An 18,472-nucleotide genomic window follows, 5' to 3' on the forward strand; every position below is an offset into this window, starting at 1 on the left:
CAAGCCTGTAATCCAAGCACTTCGGGAGGCTGAGGTGGGCGGATCACGAGGTCAGAAGATCGAGACCATCCTGGCTAACACGGTGAAACCCTGTCTCTACTAAAAAAATACAAAAAACTAGCCGGGCGAGGTGGCGGGCGCCTATAGTCCCAGCTATTCGGGAGACTGAGGCGGGAGAATGACGTGAACCCGGGAGACGGGAGCTTGCAGTGAACTGAGATAGCGCCACTGCACTCCAGCCTGAGCAACAGAGCGAGACTCCGTCTCAAAAAAAAAAAAAACAATTCTAAGTGTGGGATGGAAGGTTTGGGGTATTAGGCAATTGATAAGCTGTGTGTTTTTGCATTTAACCTTTAATAATGGAAAGCACTCAAAACAGTTTTCTTTTTCAGAACAGGAAAAGCTAAGACTTAGTCTCACCCCTCTTCTCTTCTGACTTTTTCAGGACAGTTTTCTCATTCCAGAGAAGAGCCTGGGCTCTGAGAATCATTCTCATCTTATTTTCCATAACTTTGTCCCAGAAAATGCAGTCTGGGAGAAAGCATTTTAAATAGTAATCATCTGAGTCTAGTCCAGAGTTTGGAATCCAAGGGCAGGAGGATACTTTGCCATAAACAGGAGCAATAATACGTAGATAATGCAGTCAGTGGAGGAGAAGCCTGGCGCTGCTGTGGCTCCTGCTATTCCTGGATTAGTTACTAGACCAAATGCTGCAAACTGGTCCATTGCTTTGCTTTGAGCAAGCACCTTATTTTATTTAACCCCTGCATACACACTTAAGACATTGTATCCACATGTTTCTAATTCATTTACACTTCACTCATCAGCATGTGTTGGGTAAGCACCCTGCCACCTCCAAGTTTTATGAGCTGCGTTTACTAGGCTACAGTGCTTGAACAGGGATATCGTATATTCCACAAAAAAAAAAAAAAAAAAAAAAGAAAAGAAAAGAAAAGAACTTGAGCCTGGGAAGTGAGGGCTTCAGTGCTCAACTTGAAGTGACCTTGTGAAGTTTGAATGGATCTGCAGCTAAGCACAGATGTTACCTATTCTCCAGGAACAGCTTCACATGTTTTTTTTTTTTTTTTTTTTGAGACGGAGTCTGGCTCTGTCACCCAGGCTGGAGTGCAGTGGCCGGATCTCTGCTCACCGCAAGCTCCGCCTCCCGGGTTTACGCCATTCTCCTGCCTCAGCCTCCCAAGTAGCTGGGACTACAGGCGCCTGCCACCTCGCCCGGCTAGTTTTTTGTACTTTTTAGTAGAGACGGGGTTTCACTGTGTTAGCCAGGATGGTCTCGATCTCCTGACCTCGTGATCCGCCCGTCTCGGCCTCCCAAAGTGCTGGGATTACAGGCTTGAGCCACCGCGCCCGGCCAGCTTCACATGTTTATGCACGGAATCTCCTCTTTTTGTACCTCAGTTTTTCTCCTCACTTAAATGAGAGCGGGAGAATGTGCAATTGTGGGAAAAGCTTGAACGTTGTTTCCTTCCACTTTTTGGCCCCTCCCTTCCTTCCCAAAGTCTCCTTCTTGCTGAGAGCAAATGCAAACCTGTGCAGTAGCAAGGCTCCCTAAAATCCAAAACCTCAACACTTTAGCAACATTTTGCTTCCCTAGAAGACAGCATTCCCTTTTGCAAGTGTCTTCCACTTATGCAAAAATTCCTAAGAAGACAGCAAGGAGTTTTGTAGTTTTTTGTTGATTTTGAATAGAGATGGGAGGGACCTCCTATTAATAATAACTGCACAGAAGGATTTTGTTTCTAAGAACCTGAATTGTTAGAGTTATTTTCTAGATTTTTTAAAAATTGATTTTTCATGTTATGTGTGTATATGTTTTATAGAGTCAAATAGTTCTAAAAGTTTGCCCCTTCCCTAATCTTTCCATTTTAGCTGTTCTTCTGATTTTTACCTTATCTCTAAATAATACTTACATTGTTAATTCGTTTTTTGTTTTTGTTTTTGTTTTGGAGACAGAGTCTTGCTCTGTCGCCCAGGCTGGAGTGCGGTGGTACAATCTCTGCTCACTGCAAGCTCCACCTCCCAGGTTCACGCCATTCTCCTGCCTCAGCCTCCCGAGCAGCTGGGACTACAGGTGCCTGCCACCTTGCCCGGCTAGTTTTTTGTATTTTTAGTAGAGAGGGTTTCACCATGTTTGCCAGGATGGTCTCCATCTCCTGACCTCGTGATCTGCCCACCTCGGCCTCCCAAAGTGCTGGGATTACAGGCATGAGCCACTGCGCCCGGCTAATTCTGGGTTTTTACATTTTAAATTTGTTCTGTTGAAAATGAAGATCTTCATGAAACAACAGGTGCTGGAGAGGATGTAGAGGAATAGGAAGGCCTTTACGCTGTTGGTGGGAGTGTAAACTAGTTCAACCATTGTGGAAGACAGTGTGACAATTCCTCAAGGATCTAGAACTAGAAGTACCATTTGACCCAGTGATCCCATTACTGGGTGTGTACTCTAAGGATTGTAAATCATGCTATTATAAAGACACATGCACACATATGTTTATTGCAGTGCCATTCACAGTAGCAAAGACTTGGAACCAACCCAAATGTCCATCAATGAGAGACTGAATTAAGAAAATGTGGCACATATACACCATGGAATATTATGCAGCCATAAAAAAGGATGAGTTCATGTCCTTTGTAGGGACATGGATGAAGCTGGAAACCATCATTCTGAGCAACTGTCACAAGGGCAGAAAACCAAACACCGCATGTTCTCACCATAGGTGGGAATTGAACAATGAGAACACATGGACACGGGGTGGGGAACATCACACACCGGGGCCTGTTGTGGGGTGGGGGGATGGGGGAGGGATAGCATTAGGAGGAATACCTAATATAAATGACGAATGAATGGGTGCAGCAAACCAACACAGCATATGTATACATATGTAACAAACCTGCACGTTGTGCACATATACCCTAGAACTTAAAGTAAAATAATTTTTAAAAAACATAAAAAATGAAGATCTTGTCCTCTTTCATTATCCTCTCCCTAGACCTCACCATGCATACACACTCCCCATCCTACACCCTCTCAATATAATTGTCGTAATTTGGCTTAGATTAATAACCATTGCTTACAGTATGATGACTATGTACATGCACTTCACACTGGAGTCATGTGATATACTACCTTAGGTCAGATTTCCAGAGCACTGATCCTAAAGCAGAGATTTGTGCCCAGTGTTCCTTGGGGCACAACACCTGTGATGGATGTGGGAGGCAGGATTGGACAGAGGGAAGGTTGGGCTGTGATGCAGTCACACCAAGGCCTCAACTTGTCCTACAGGGAGCTCTGAGCAGGGAGAGCCCTGAAGAGTTTCCAGCAATTGAGACAGGGTGGGCCTTTGTACCAGAGGACCAGTCATTAGGTGGAGCTGTCCCTGGGGAGGAGCTTAACCTTGGGGGAGGCAGCTCCCTCAGGCATAGCGCAAGCTCCAGAAATTCACACCTATGAGCCAGCTCCTAACTGCTGGGGGGTGTGACTGACTGGGATTGGCAGGTAGGGGTAGGTTATCTTAGCACCATAGTGAAGCATCTACTACATATACTGGGATTATATTTCGTTTCCTGAAATCTGACTTCCTTTTGTTGATAATACCTTTGGATTTTTAGTTTGCCTTCTTTTCTATGTACTTCATGCTAATTCAACCCAAGCTCTTCTAAATTGTGTACATCATCTTTCAGTAGCTTCATGTCTCAACATCTTAAAATCTCAATATCTCAAAATGTATTGGGTATTCTACCCATTTCATCTTGAAGAATTCTCTCCTGGAACTCTCTGACCTGCTCTAGTCTTTTCCTAGTGTACAGCTGTCTTGTTGAGAACTCCTTTCTTCCTAGTCCTGAACATTCTCTTTGCTTCTTTTTTTGGCTTAGATATTCTGTCTCCTGGATCCCACACGTTCTACTTTCTTGTTTTACTCCTTTATTGTGGTAGTCTACATCCTCCTGTAAGGGTGCATGACAGGTAAATTGAGTGAGAATTGCATTTCTGAAATGCTTTATTTTCTCCTAAGGATTAATAATTTGACTAGATATGGAATGCTAATTTTGAAATGACTGTGCCTCAAAAATTATAAGGCATTACTCAATTATTGTTCAGCCATCAAAGTTATTGTTGAGAAATCCAATACTATTTTGTTTCTATTCAGGATGCTTTATTATCTTTTCTTTGTCCCAGTGTCTTGAAATTTCAAGTGATGTGACCTTCATGAGGGTTTATTTTTATCTATTTATTGGGAGACACTTCTTCATGGGTCTCTTGTACTCTTACAAGTCTTTGGAGTATACCAAGAATGCAAGGCCTTGACCACCCTAAAATCGGATTATTTCTCAGGCTTGTATTTGCAGTGAGCAACCTTGAGGGATGAGATAAGTCTCCTTTCAGGACAAATAGTAGAGTTGCTTATTGCTTTCAATAAAAGCAATAGATCTCTCAACTTCAGTGTTCTTCAGCTGCAATACAAAGCCACTGTATATGCAGTATCCATGGGCCCTGCCCTTATGCATTGCCCTTGTGGGGCTTGGGGGCAAGGGAAACTGACACATACTAATGCTCACACTGCTTGCTCTTGTTTATCTCTCACTCAGAAACCTTCTATCTTCTGTTTGTATCCATGAAACAGTAACAGGATAACTTATTTATTGTAAGTAGGGAAAGATCAAATCCCAGTCCTGACACCATTTTCCTGGGCACTTGATAGACTCCTGCAATCTGGAAACAGAAATTATCTTGAGCTATTTATTTGATGATTTCCTGTGAATCTGGGAAACCAACTGCTTCTTTTCCTTTTTGTAAAATTACTTTATTGAAATAAAATTCATATATCATAAAATTCACCAGATTAGTTGTTTTAGTATATTCACAATTATGTAACTATTACCACGACATAATTGCAAACATTTTCCTTATCCTAAGAAGAAAGCCAATACCTATTAGCAGTCACTCCACATTATCCCCTTTCTTCAGGCCCTGGCAACCACTAATTTACTTTCTTTCTCCATGGATTTGCATATTCTGGGCATTTCATGTGAATGGAATTATACAATATGTGGCCTTATATGATTGGCTTCTTTCACTTAGCGTAATGTTTTGAAGATTTATCAATGCTACAGCATGTATCCATACTTTAATCCTTCCTATTGTCAAATAATATTCCATTGTATGGATATACCACATTTTGTTTGTCCATTCACCAGTTGAGAGACATTTCAGTTGTTTCCCCTTTTTAGCTGTTATGAATAATGCTGCTGCTGTAGTTTGAATGTTAGTGTCACCCCAGAATTCGTATGCTGACACCTAATACTCAATGTGATATCATTAAGAGGTGGGACCTTTTGGAATTAAGTCATGAGGGCTCCAACCTCATCAATGGGATTAGTACCCTCATAAAAGAGACTTGAGTAAGCTCCCTTGCGTCTTCTGATATGCGAGGATAACAGCAACAAGGTGCCATCTGTGAAGCAGACAGAGCCTTCGCCAGACACTGAATCTTTTGGCACTTTGATGTTGGACTTCCCAGCCTCTGGAACTGAGAGATAACATTTCTGTTGTTTTCTTTCTCTTTCTCTCTTTCTCTCTTTCTCTCTTTCTCTCTTTCTCTCTTTCTCTCTTTCTTTCTTTCTTTCTTTCTTTCTTTCTTTCTTTCTTTCTTTCTTTCTTTCTTTCTTTCTTTCTTTCTTTCTTTCTTTCTCTTTCTTTTCTTCCTTCCTTCCTTCCTTTCCTTTCTTTCCTTTCTTTTTTTTTTTTTTTTTTTTTGAGACAGAGTCTTGCTCTGTCACCCAGGCTGGAGTGCAGTGGCACGATCTCGGCTCACTACAACCTCTGCTTCCCGAGTTCAAGCAGTTCTCCTGCCTCAGCCTCCTGAGTTGCTGGGATTACAGATGTGTGCAACCATGCCTGGCTAAGTTTTGTATTTTTATTAGAGGCAAGGTTTCATCATGTTGGCTAGGCTGGTCTCGAACTCCTGATCTCAAGCAATCTGCCCGCCTCGGCCTCCCAAAGTGCTGGGATTACAGGTGGTGAGCCACCATGCCCAGCCTTTTCTGTTGTTTATAAATGACATAATCTGAAGTGTTTTGTTATAGCAGCCCAAACAAAGACAACTGTTATGAATAGTTATGTACACATTTTTGTGTTAACGTAGGTTTTCATTTCTTCTGAGCATAAACCTAAAAGCAGAGTTGCTGGGTCATGTGGTAACTCTATGTTTAACATTTTGAGGAACTACCATATATTTTCCAAAAGGGCAATTTGATTTTAGAGTCCCACTAGCATTGTATAATGGTTCTAATTTCTCCACATCCTTGTCAACACTTGTCATTCTCTGTCTTCTTTATTTTAGCCATCATAGTGAGTGTGAAGTTGTATCTCATTGTGGTTTTGTTTGTATGCCCCAAATGACTATTGATGTTGAGCATCTTTTCATGTGCTTATTAGCCATTTGTATATCCTCATTGGAGAAATGTTTATTCAAACACTTTGTCCATTTTAAAAATAGGGTTGTCTTTATATTGCTGAGTTATAAGAGTTATTTACAGATTCTGGATACAAGTCTCTTATGTGATATACAATTTGCAAAAATTTTGTCCCATTCCATGTGTTGTTGTGTCTTTTTCTCAATGAAGTATTATGATGAAGTTCAATTTATTTATTTATTGTCACTTATTCTTTTGATATATCATCTGAGAAACCATTGCAAAATCCAGGATCACAAGGATTTATACCCATTTTCTTCTAGGAATTTTATAGTTTTAGTTTTTACATTAAGGTTGATGATCCATTTTGAGTTATCTTTTGTATATGGTATGAGGTAGGGATCCAACTTAATTCTTTTGCATGGTAGATATGCAAACTTATCCTGCTGTCATTTGCTGCAGACTGTGTTTTTTCCCTATTGAATTGTCTTGGCACCTGTGTCAAAAATCAATTGACCATAAATGTAAGGCTTTATATCTAGACTCTTAAGTTCTATTCATTATCTATGTGTTTAGCTTTATGAAAATATCACACTTACTGTTGATTTGGAGGAAGTTTTAAAATCAGGAAATATGAATCCTCCAACTGTTTTTCTTTGGTCCCTTGCATTTTTGTGTGAATTTTAGGATTATCTTCAGAAAAATAAAAGGCCATTTGGTAGTTTGTGTTTAATCTGTAGATCAATATGGGAGAGTATCTTAACAATGTTAAATCTTTAGATCCAAGAAAATGTGATATCTTTCCATTTGTTTAGATCTTCCTTAATTTATTTCAACAATATTTTGAGGTTTTCAATAAATAAATCTTCTTCAATTAAACTTATTCTTAAATATTTGTATTATTTTAATGCTATTTTAAATTGAATTTCTTTTGCAAGTTCGTTTTCAGAATACTCATTGATAGTAAATAGAAATACAATTAAGAGGTAGGGTCTCACTATTTTGCCCATGCTGGTCTCAAACTCCTGGCCTCAAGTGATTCTCTTGCCTTTGACTCCCGAAGTTACAGGTTACACGCATGAGCACTGTTCCTGGCCCTCAAAGTATTTTCTAATTTTCCTGTGTTTTTTTTTTTCTTGATTCTTTATTTAGGAGTATGTTGTTTAATTTGCATGTATTAAAAAGTTACCCAATTGTTTTCTGCTGTTTTTTATTTCATTCAGTTGTGGTCAGAGAACACACTTTTCATTATTTTGATATTTTAAAATTTATTAAAGTTTGTTTTATAACCCAACATTTATTCCTCCTGGAGAATGTTTCATGTGCACTTGAGAAGAATGTGTATTCTGCTGCTGTTGGGTGGAGTGTTCTATAGCTATCTGAGTCTAATTGCCTTATAGTGTTGTTCAAGTATTCTCTATCTTTATTGATCTTCTATAGATATCTCAGTCTAATTGGTTTATAGTGTTGTTCAAGTATTCTATTTCGTTATTGATCTGCTGTAGATATCTAAGACTAATTAGTTTATAGTGTTATTCAAGTATTTCTTTTTTTTTTTTTTTTTTTTGAGACAGAGTCTTGCTCTGTTGCCCGGGCTGGAGTGCAATGGCCGGATCTCAGCTCACTGCAACCTCTGCCTCCCGGGTTTACGCCATTCTCCTGCCTCAGCCTCGTAAGTGACTGGGACTACAGGCGCCCGCCACCACGCCCGGCTAATTTTTTATATTTTTTAGTAGAGACAGGGTTTCACCGTGTTAGCCAGGTTGGTCTCGATCTCCTGACCTCGTGATCCGCCCGTCTCGGCCTCCCAAAGTGCTGGGATTACAGGCTTGAGCCACCGCGCCCGGCCTCAAGTATTTCAATATTGATCTTCTGTCTCATTGATCTATTTATTATTGAAAGTGGGATATCAAAGTTTGAAACTACTGTTGTATTATTGTCTATTTCTTCTTTCAATTCTGTCAGGTTTGTTTGGGGGGTGTGTGTGTGTGTGTGTGTGTGTGTGTGTGTGCATGTTTGAGATGGAGTCTTGCTCTGTCACCCACAGCTGGAGTGCAGTGGCATGATCTCGGCTCACTGCAACCTCTGCCTCCCAAGTTCAAGCAATTCTCTTGCCTCAGCTTCCCAAGTAGCTGTGATTACAGGCACATGCCACCACGCCTGGCTAATTTTTGTATTTTTTGATAAAGATGGGGTTTTTCCATGTTGGCCAGGCTGGTTTCAAACTCCCGATCTCAGGTGATCAGCCCACCTTGGCCTTCTAAAGTGTTGGGATTACATGCATGAGCCACCGTACCCAGCCTGTCAGTTTTTACTTTATGTATTTAGGGGCTTGATTGTTATGTCTTCCTGATGGATTGACTCTTTTATTATTATAAAATGTTCTTATCTCTAGTAACAATCTTTGACTTAAAGTCTACTTTGTCCAAAATATTAGTAGAGCTACTCTAGCTGCCTTTTGCCTTTTGCTTTTATGGAAGAGTTGATTTTCAGAGGCACTGACAGCCATTCTGGAAAGCAGAACCTCTAACTACTTCTTACAACTCTTAGACATAGTTGTTCTAGTTTTAGGTCTGCTTTCTCCCCCATTTCCAAAGTTACCTTTTGGAGACTCTGTAATGCTGCATAGCTTTGCTGCTTTTATTGCTGCTTAGGATCAGCTTTCTTGGGTTGGCTTAGTCATTACGATGAGTCCTTCTGCTTTCAGGTTTCCTAAATTTTGTAACCGTTGAACTCCTTTTCTATTTTCTTTTTCTTTTGAGTTTATTACTTTAAAAAAAAATCTTCACTAGTATATCAATGGCTTTTCCAAGGAAACAGAATTCAATAAGTGATTTAAATCTTGTATTCAAGGGTAAACTCTTTAGCTTTTAGTTGCTTTACTCTAAGTAACTTAAATTTTCTTCTATAGTCACCAGCATTTTTTTTTTTTCATGATTAGAGCGCTTTTAAATATCAGGGCTCCAGATACCTGGTAATATCCCAAATTTAATTAGAGTGCCTATATTTGGGGTTATATTATCTTTTAAATTCAGGCATGGGATCTAAATATCTTTGATTCAAAATAAGAGTCAGCTGCTTCCAAGTTGGCTCACTGCTTGGTTTTCCTTAGAGCAATGATTCCCAAACTTGACCATGTCCTAGACCTCATCCCCAGAGTTTCGGATCCAGGATGTCTGGGGTGAGGCCCAAGAATTTGGATTTTTAGCAAGTACACAGGTGATGCTGGTGCTGCTGGTCCCAGGACCGCAGTAACAACCACTGCTTTAGTGTGTGGATGGTGAAATGTTCATTTGGAGGCAGGGAGGACATTCAGGAAGCAGATGAGAACAAAGAAGGAGAGAAACAGAGAGAAGTTGGTGCCCACTTCCTCTTATCCCATTGCTTCCAGCTTGTGGCACCCCCTTCTGTTTTCCCCCTTTCCCTGCACCAACAAAACCTGACAAAATCTGCTTAGAGAAGAGTCTCCTGGCATCAGAATTGTACTTTACTTAAAGGCAAAAAAAATAAAAAATAAAAAAATAAAGTGAATATCCATGCAAAACCTTAATTTGAAACCCTTCAAAGGTTGTTGTTGTTGTTTTTGAAATGGGATCTTGCTCTTGCTCTGTCATTCAGGCTGGAGTGCAGTGGTAGAATCACAATTCATTGCAGCCTCAAACTCCTGGGCTGAAAGGATCCTCTTGCCTCCACCTCCTGAGTGACTGGGACTACAGGCGTGCACCCTCACGCCCAGCTAATTTTTTTTTTTTTTTTTTTTTTTTTTTTTTTTTTTTGTAGAGACAGGATCTCATTATGTTGTCCAGGCTGGTCTCGAACTCCTGGGCTCAAGCAGTCCTCCTGCTTCAGCCTCCAATAGCGTTGGCATTACAGACATGAGCCACTGTGCCCAGCCCAAATGTATTTTTATGAGGAATTTTAAAGGAGTTGGGGGCTGGGGGCAAAGGCTTATGCCTGTAATCCTAGCACTTTGGGAGACCATGGCAGAAGGATCACTTGAGACCAGGAGTTCAAGACCACCCTGGGCAACATGGCAAAACCCCATCTTTACAAAAAATACAACAATTAGCTGAGTGTGGTGGCGCACACCTGTAGTCCCAGCTACTCAAGAGACTGAAATGGGAGGAGGGCTTGAGCCTGGGAGGTCAAGATTGCAGTGAGCCAAGAATGCACCCCTGCACTCCAGCCTGAGTGACAGAACGAGACCCTATCTCACACAGACACAAAGGTGGGGGCAGTGGGTAGGAAGTCTATGCAGGGTCTAGAGAAGTCATTACATAATTTTATGAGAAGAACTAGGGTGAGTATTTTCTAAGGCAACAGGATGCTAGGCAGTTTCGTTAAGAAGTCCCTTGTCCTCAGGTTTCAGTTATCTCCTAGTTGCAAGTGTGAGAAGGCGGACGCAGTGTCCCCAATGTCTACTGGTGGGAGGAGCCCAGAGTTAAGGCCATTCCTCTGGGCTCTTTTCTTATGGCCATTTGGAGATTCTACTGTAATTGTCTCATGTTTTGCTTTTTTTGTTTTTGTTTTTTCCCCTCAGAATGTTCTGCAGTATGTTTGCAAATATTGAGGAATAAAATTGTGGCCCCAAAAGATAGTATCTCAAAGGATAGAGATAGTTGGGAGGAAGCCAAGAGAAGTGAGGACCCCAAACCCTTTCTCGGATGAGGCTGCCTTTCACAGGCACTTTTATTACTTACAGTGCAAGGCACCTGGATCGTTCTAGTGCTTGAGAAAGTCAGGAGCGGGGGAGAGAGGGAATAGGGTCTTGATAGATGAAATGAGAAAGCAAGTTGTAGGAGATGAGTTTTGCCTCCAACTTGTCACTTCCTTTCTTAAGCCTGTTGTTTAATCTATCAAATGATGATTTGGTTTGAAATAAATCCCAAAGGTGCTTCCATCTTGGCATTCTTTTATTTTTTTTTCCCCCCCAAATCACCTCTTACATCTTTTGGGCAGCCAAGGGAAGAAACCAGGTCTCTTGACTTCTAAGATAGAGCTCAGAGTACCTAGATGATGTAATCATCCGGAACCATGCGGTCCCAGAGGCTCCATGTTATTTCCTGTTAGAGGTTTTCACTGGCTTTGGAATAGAAGGAAGTTTATTGCTATGACAGTCAGGCAGCCACACTGGGGAAATATGCTGTATCGTGTTGTGTAGGAAAAAGTCAGTATTATCCAATCTGGTAATCTGATTTTAGACAGCCTGCAACAGGCTATGGCTGAGCAAAGCATTAGTCTTGTCTCCAAAACAGTTTTTTGTTGTTGTTTTTTTCTTTCTTTTTTTTTTTAAATCAGTGTACTTGGCTTGTCTGTCTCTTTTAGATATATATCTTGCCTGAAATTTATTTTCATTCTTGTTTTGGAAGCAACTACATTGTTCTGAGATGTTCCTTGTAGCAGTAATTAATTTAGCATTTACTGAGCACCGTCTGTGTGCCAGGCTTGGTATGAAGTGATAGAAATGTAGAGAAAGACTCTGAGGTAGGGAAATATATCTAGCAGGAGGAGGGGAGAGAAAGACAAGGGGGAGAAAGGCTGATATTCATTTATCCATCCCTTGTTTTATTCCTCAGAGATTTGTTTAGCATTTGCTATGTGCCAAGCTCTGTGCTGGGTTCCTGGGATACAAAAGTGAAGAAGACAGAGACATCGTGTATTATCGCAAAACCACACTGCAGCATAGCATGGTTAGCCCTGAAATAGAGGAGGACACATCAACCTGAGAGGGGGTAAAAGTACAGGTGGGATCCAGATTCGTGGAGGACTTCCTGAGGAGGTGACCTGGAAATGCAAACAAAGTACAAATGCAGGACAACCGAGTGAGGGAAGGAACAGTTAAGCAACGGCTAGAGAGAGGGAGTGCTTAGTTGTGTGTAGAATGTGTATTTAGGAATGTGAATTTAAGGAAGAACAGGAGGAAATGAGGCCATAAAGGTAGGCGAGGTTCCGCTCTTGAAAGAGGCTTTATCCATCGCTTAGAACTTTGAACTTCAACCTAGAGTGATGGAGAAGCCACTTGAATATCTCATAATGGAGGAATTATTACAGGAAGCTGCAGGCATTTAAAAAGGCATACAGATGATATAACCATGTAGATATTAAGTTAAAAAAGCAGAATATGGGTGGGTGTGGTGGCTCATGTCTGTAATCCCAGCACTTTTGGAAACCGAGGTGGGTGAATCACTTGAGGTCAGGAGTTCAAGACCAGCCTGGTCAACATGGTGAAACCCTGTCTCTACTAAAAAATACAAAAAAAAAAAAAAAAAAAAAAAAATCAGCTGGCTGTGTTGGCAGGCACCTGTAATCCTAGCTACTCGGGAGGCTGAGGCAGGAGAATCACTTGAACCCGGGAGGCGGAGGTTGCTGTGAACCAAGATCGCGCCACTGTGCTCCAGCCTGGGTTACAGAGTGAGACTTGTGAACATAAAAATTGTGTGCTCACTATGATTGCTGATATATGAAATATATTTAGGTTGGTGCAAAAGTAATTGTGCAATTACTTTTGGACCAACATAATTAATTATGACAATGGCAAAGCATGGGAGGATGTCTAAAAGTAGAATCTGTTACTTGCATGGCGAGAGTCTTTAAGAATTCCTTTATAATATTCACTCAGCATTGTATCACTACTATATGCAAATAGATCAAGATACAATCCCTTCCCTCTGTCATTGAATATGGGGAGAGCTGATAACTTTCATGCACTTTTAAAGAGTGTGTGATTGTGAAATGTCTAGAATAGGCAAACCAATAGAGACAGAAAATAGATTGGTGGTTGCCAAGATCTAGGGGGAGCGAGGAATTGAAATGACAGCTCACAGGCACAGGGCTTCTTTTTGAGCGGATGGAAATGTTCTGGAATTATATAATGGTTACGGTTGGACATGCAACCTTATGAATATACAAAGACTTATTGAACTGTATAGTTGGTTAAAATGCTTAATTTTATGTTATACAAATTTTATCTCAATAAAAATTATAGGAAGAAAAAAGGTGTTGATTCCACAGAGATGATATTGCTTATACCTTACCTTTATTTTATTTTATTTTGGTAGTAAAAGGCAATCGCAAATGTGAGTTGAACTGCCAGGCAATGGGCTACCGCTTCTATGTACGGCAAGCTGAGAAGGTCATCGATGGCACCCCTTGTGACCAGAACGGCACGGCCATCTGTGTGTCTGGGCAGTGCAAGGTAAGTGCCCCAGAACTAGGGTGAATTCTTAGGGTATTTGATCTGTGACTGCTGACTCCATTGTTTTCCAGGGAGGGACTAGGCTGCTAGCTGCCCCCAAGCCCACGTTGGGGCCACTGAACCATGCACTCTGGGAGGAGTGGGCTGAGATGGGGCTGCTTGGTCAGCCCTGACTGTGCTTTTGATCTTTGGGCGTCACTAGGTCCCACTCTAGCATTTCCATTATTAAGTGACTTATGTTGACACCACGTGCTTCACAAGGGACATGGCAATCTTTGCTAGTTGGATCTGGAGCTCCTTCCTTGCCTGTGAAACAGAGGTTATGGAAAGGGCACTGCTGGTTAAATCAAGAAATGGTTGGCGTCATGAGGGTGGCATTTTAAGGGAATGGCATATTTTATCTTGCCTCTCCCCAGAAGGGGCAGGCTTCCAAAGGAAAGTTGTTTCGTGCCTTTTATAGCAGAAGTTATACTTTAAACAGGAAGTTTTCAACCTCCTTGGGCTTCTGAAGTCTGTTCCAGGAACTCCCTGCCTGGCGTTCTGCAAACATTCTGGGCTTGAGAGAATCCTTGTGGGATGTTCAGTGTTGACAGAAAGCACCATTTGGTTAAAAATCGGCATCTTAGATGAAATGGCACAAATTCTGTAGCCACATTAATTTGCGCTTGAACTTCTACCCTCCTTTCATCTACATACGTATTAGTGGAGCTAAGCTTTAGCAGGTAAATGACTCTGGAGCCCAAACGAAGAGTCTATCTTAATTAGCACTCTATAGCTAGCTGGCAGACCGAGTTTTATCACAGGAAGAGCTCTTTGGCTATAACACCTGAAAGTTCCTATTATACTTTGAATATAAATTGCTACAGTGTTTAATACTAGGGATACTGAGGTGTGATTTGTGAGCACAGCCTACCCTCCCAATAACATTTTGAATGAGGAGGTTTCAAATAGGATGCAAAATAACTTATAAAGCAGGATTGATATTCTCAGATTTTAAAAAAGTATATTTTTAATTATTATGAGTATGTAATGGATGTATATGTTTATGAGGTATATGTGATATTTTCATACAGGCATACAGTGTGTGATGATCAAATCTGGGTAATTGGGGTATCCATCACCTCAAGCTTTTATCATTTCTTTGTATTAGGAACATTCCAGTGCTACTCTTTTATTTTATTTTACTTTATTTATTTTTTGAGGTGGAGTTTCACTCTTGTTGCCCAGGCTGGAGTACAATGGCATAATCTCAGCTCACTGCAACCTCTGCCTCCTGGGTTCAAGTGATTCTCCTGCCTCAGCCTCCTAAGTAGCTGGGATTACAGGCTCACGCCACCATGCCCAACTAATTTTTTGTATATTTAATAGAGACGGGGTTTCACCATGTTGGCCAGGCTGGTCTTGAACCCCTAACCTCAGGTGATCCACCCACCTTGGCCTCCCAAAGTGTTGGGATTACAGGTGTCAGCCACCTCGCTCAGCCTCTACTCTTTTAGTTATCTTAAAATATACAATAAATTATTGTTAACTATAGTCACCCTATTGTGGTACCAAACACTTGATCTTATTCATTCTAACTGTATTTTTTTGCCCATTAACCATCCTCACTTTATAACCCTGTCCCTACTACCCTTTCCAGTCTCTGGCAACCGTCATTTCACTTTCGGTCTTCAGGAGTTCAATTTTGGTCTTTTTAGCTCCCACATATGAGTGAGAACATGTGCTATTTGTCTTTGTATGCCTGGCTTTTTTCAGTTGACAGAATGTCCTTCAGTTCTATCCATGCTATTGCAAATGACAGGATTTTGTTCTCACATTTTGCATGCAAGTTCAGAAAGGAACAAGGTGTCACTTGATATCTGATGTGTATGAAGTATCTTTGGAAGAGCAAACACTGAAAGAATTAGGATGTGGCATAGAAGAGGCAGGAAACATCATAGCCTCCAATTTTCCGCTCCTTTGGAAAAACCACTGGTTTTCACACATCATCTCGGAGCTTCAGCGTCCTCAGAAAATACCCAAGGGCATTCTCTTAGAGTTTTATGATCTCCAACTTTTATGTTCTCTGTTTCTAGATGTTACTGAACTAAAATGATGGGCCTGATAGCAATCTAGCTTTATCTTTCAGATCCCAAATCAACTGTTTAATTTCCTGAATACAGGTGCACACTGCTGAGGAATGGTGAATGTAATGGTAGAGTATAATGGTTCCAAACCTGCCCCCCGAAGTCAAATTGCCTGGGTTCAAGTCATGCCTCTTCCACTGATTTACTGTGTGATTTTGTAAAAGTTACTTAAGCTCTCTGTGCTTCTGTACATCATCTAAAAATTGAGGAGGATGGTACCTACGTCCTGTGTTGTGGTGAAGAGTCATGACCCTATAACAGGGTCTGGCATTCAGTAAGCATACTGGCATGTATTAGTATTATCACTGCGTATGCCTACATATATACCATTGTACCTGGATTTTCTATGCAAAAGTATTTGCCTTTTCTTGTTGGTTATAGATTTGTCAGATACAGATGCTCTTTTGGCCCAGCACTCTCACGCTGTAGGGTGAATCACTGGGGGATTGCAGATTCTGATTCAGTAGGGCCTGGGGAACGGCCTGGGAGTCTGCTTTTCTAACAAACTTCCATGTGATATTGATGCTGCTGGTCCCTGGATCATATTTTGAGTAGCAAGGTTTTAAGGGACACTGATGAAAATATAGTTAATAAAGAGCCAGAAATATAAATATATGGTGGTGAGATGACTTGGAAGGAATATGGAATGTGGTCTCTTCACTGGGAGAGCACGTTTTCTTAGTATTTCATTAAATGTCTATTAGCTGATGATACAAAAGAAAAGCAAACACTTATAAGGACATGGGTATAGATTCTTACTAATTGATGAAAAACATTCAAACTTTACGGCAACACAGTTTGCAGATAATAATTGCTAAAAGCCTGAAACAGACATTTTCCAGGATGTGAGTATATTAATAGGGTTCTGATGCTGCTAGGACTACGTGGATACTACTTTGCATTTGTTCTCTGCATTTGCCTGAAGTTCCCTCATTGAAGTTGTTGGAACCACTGACTATCCCGTCCTCTCTAGAACTTCAGTTTAAATAATCAGAAGTGCATTTGCTTCCCAGGCTGAACTTCTGTTTACTTTGCAACTTTCAAAGGGTGATGTGTCCTGTTCTAAATATTTGATTGGATGCCCAGAATTCAAATTGATTTCTCCACCTCTCTGACTCGTGGCTGAGAAAGCCGTCGCTCGCAGTTTTCCCTAAGATGTGTGTCTGCATCTGAAATAGTGACACAAAGCCTCTCCTGGCCACATAGAGTTGAAAGAAATAGGCAGGCTTGCAAGAAAAGTTAATGAAAGGTGACAAGCATTGCATAGTAATATGAGCCAAGTCTACAAAAGAGTCCTCATGAGAGGAGGGCACTGTCCTCACATCCAGCCAAGTAAAGGTCCCAGGCCCACCCATTGCTAGCTTGAATGCTCTGTTTCAGCTCAAGCTAGAGCCTATGTTTACCCAGTTCTGGAGCTCCCTGTGTTTCATTTATTCTTAAAAAATTCTTAATTTATCACTTTTGTGGGCACATAATAGATAGAGTACATGAGATAATTTAATACAGGCAGATAATACGTAATAATCACATCAGAGTAAATGGGGTATCTGTCCCCTCAAGCGTTTATCCTTTGTGTTATGAATGATCCAATTATACTCTGAGTTATTTTAAAATTACATTATTATTGACTATAGTCACCCTGTTGTGCTATCAAATACTAGATATTATTTATTCTTTCTATTTTTTGTACCCATTAACTATCCCCACCTCCCCCTTAACCCCCACTACCCTTCTAGCCTCTGGTAACCATCATTATCCTCTCTATCTCCATGAGTTCAATTGTTTTAATTTTTGGCTTCCACAAATAAGTGAGAACACAGCAAGTTTGTTTTTTTTCTTTTCTTTTTTTTTTTTGTTTAGATGGAGTCTTGCTCTGTTGCCTAGGCTGAAGTGCAGTGCTGCAATCTTGGTTCACCGCAGCCTTCGCCTTCGGCGGTTCAAGCCACTCTCCTGTCTCAGCCTCCCGAGTAGCTGGGATTACAGGCATGTGCCACCACACCCGGCTAATTTTTGTATTTTTAGTAGAGACAGTGTTTTGTCATGTTGACCAGGCTGGTCTCGAACTCCTGACCTCAGGTAATCCAGCCGCCTTGGCCTCCCAAAGTGCTGGGATTACAGGTGTGAGCTACCTCACCCAACCCGAAGTTTGTCTTTTTGTGCCTGGTTTATTTCACTTAGCACAATGACCTCCATTTCCATCTATGTTGTTGCAAATGACAGGATCTCATTCTTCTTTGTGGCTAAATAGTACTTTATTGTGTATATGTACCACATTTTCTTTATACATTCATCTGTTGATGGACACTTAAGTTGATGCAAATCTTGGCTTTTGTGACTAGTGTTGCAATAGACATGAGTGTGCAGATATCTCTTCGATATACTGATTTCTTTTCTTTGGGGTATATGCCTACCAGTGGGACTGCTGGATCACATGGTAGCTCTATTCTTAGTTTTTTGAGGAACCTCCAAACTGTTCTCCATAGTGGTTATACTAACTTACATTCCTACCTACAGTGTAAGAGGGTTCCCTTTACTCCACATCCTCACCAATATTTGTTATTGCCTCACTTTTAGTGAGTTATTCACTCACATTTGAACTGGAGTGAGACAATATCTCATTGTGGTTTGGATTTCTGTTTCTCTAATGATCAATGATGTTGAGTAGGTTTCCATATACCTGTTTTCCATCTGTATGTCTTCTTTTGAGAAATGTTTA

The 18,472-nt window shown here is 40.8% G+C and overlaps 1 protein-coding gene across 1 annotated transcript in view; it reads left to right on the forward strand.

Annotated features, from left to right (window-relative positions):
- THSD4 (thrombospondin type 1 domain containing 4) overlaps window positions 1–18,472 on the forward strand; it is a 664,019-nt gene that overhangs the window by 277,178 nt on the left and 368,369 nt on the right. The window contains exon 7 of the mRNA XM_038010111.2: window positions 13,494–13,630. Within this exon, the coding sequence (XP_037866039.2) occupies window positions 13,494–13,630 (137 nt within the window). The remainder of the gene's footprint in view (window positions 1–13,493; window positions 13,631–18,472) is intronic.

Source organism: Chlorocebus sabaeus, chromosome 26, assembly GCF_047675955.1.
Source record: "Chlorocebus sabaeus isolate Y175 chromosome 26, mChlSab1.0.hap1, whole genome shotgun sequence".
Classification (NCBI taxonomy): Eukaryota; Metazoa; Chordata; class Mammalia; order Primates; family Cercopithecidae; genus Chlorocebus; species Chlorocebus sabaeus.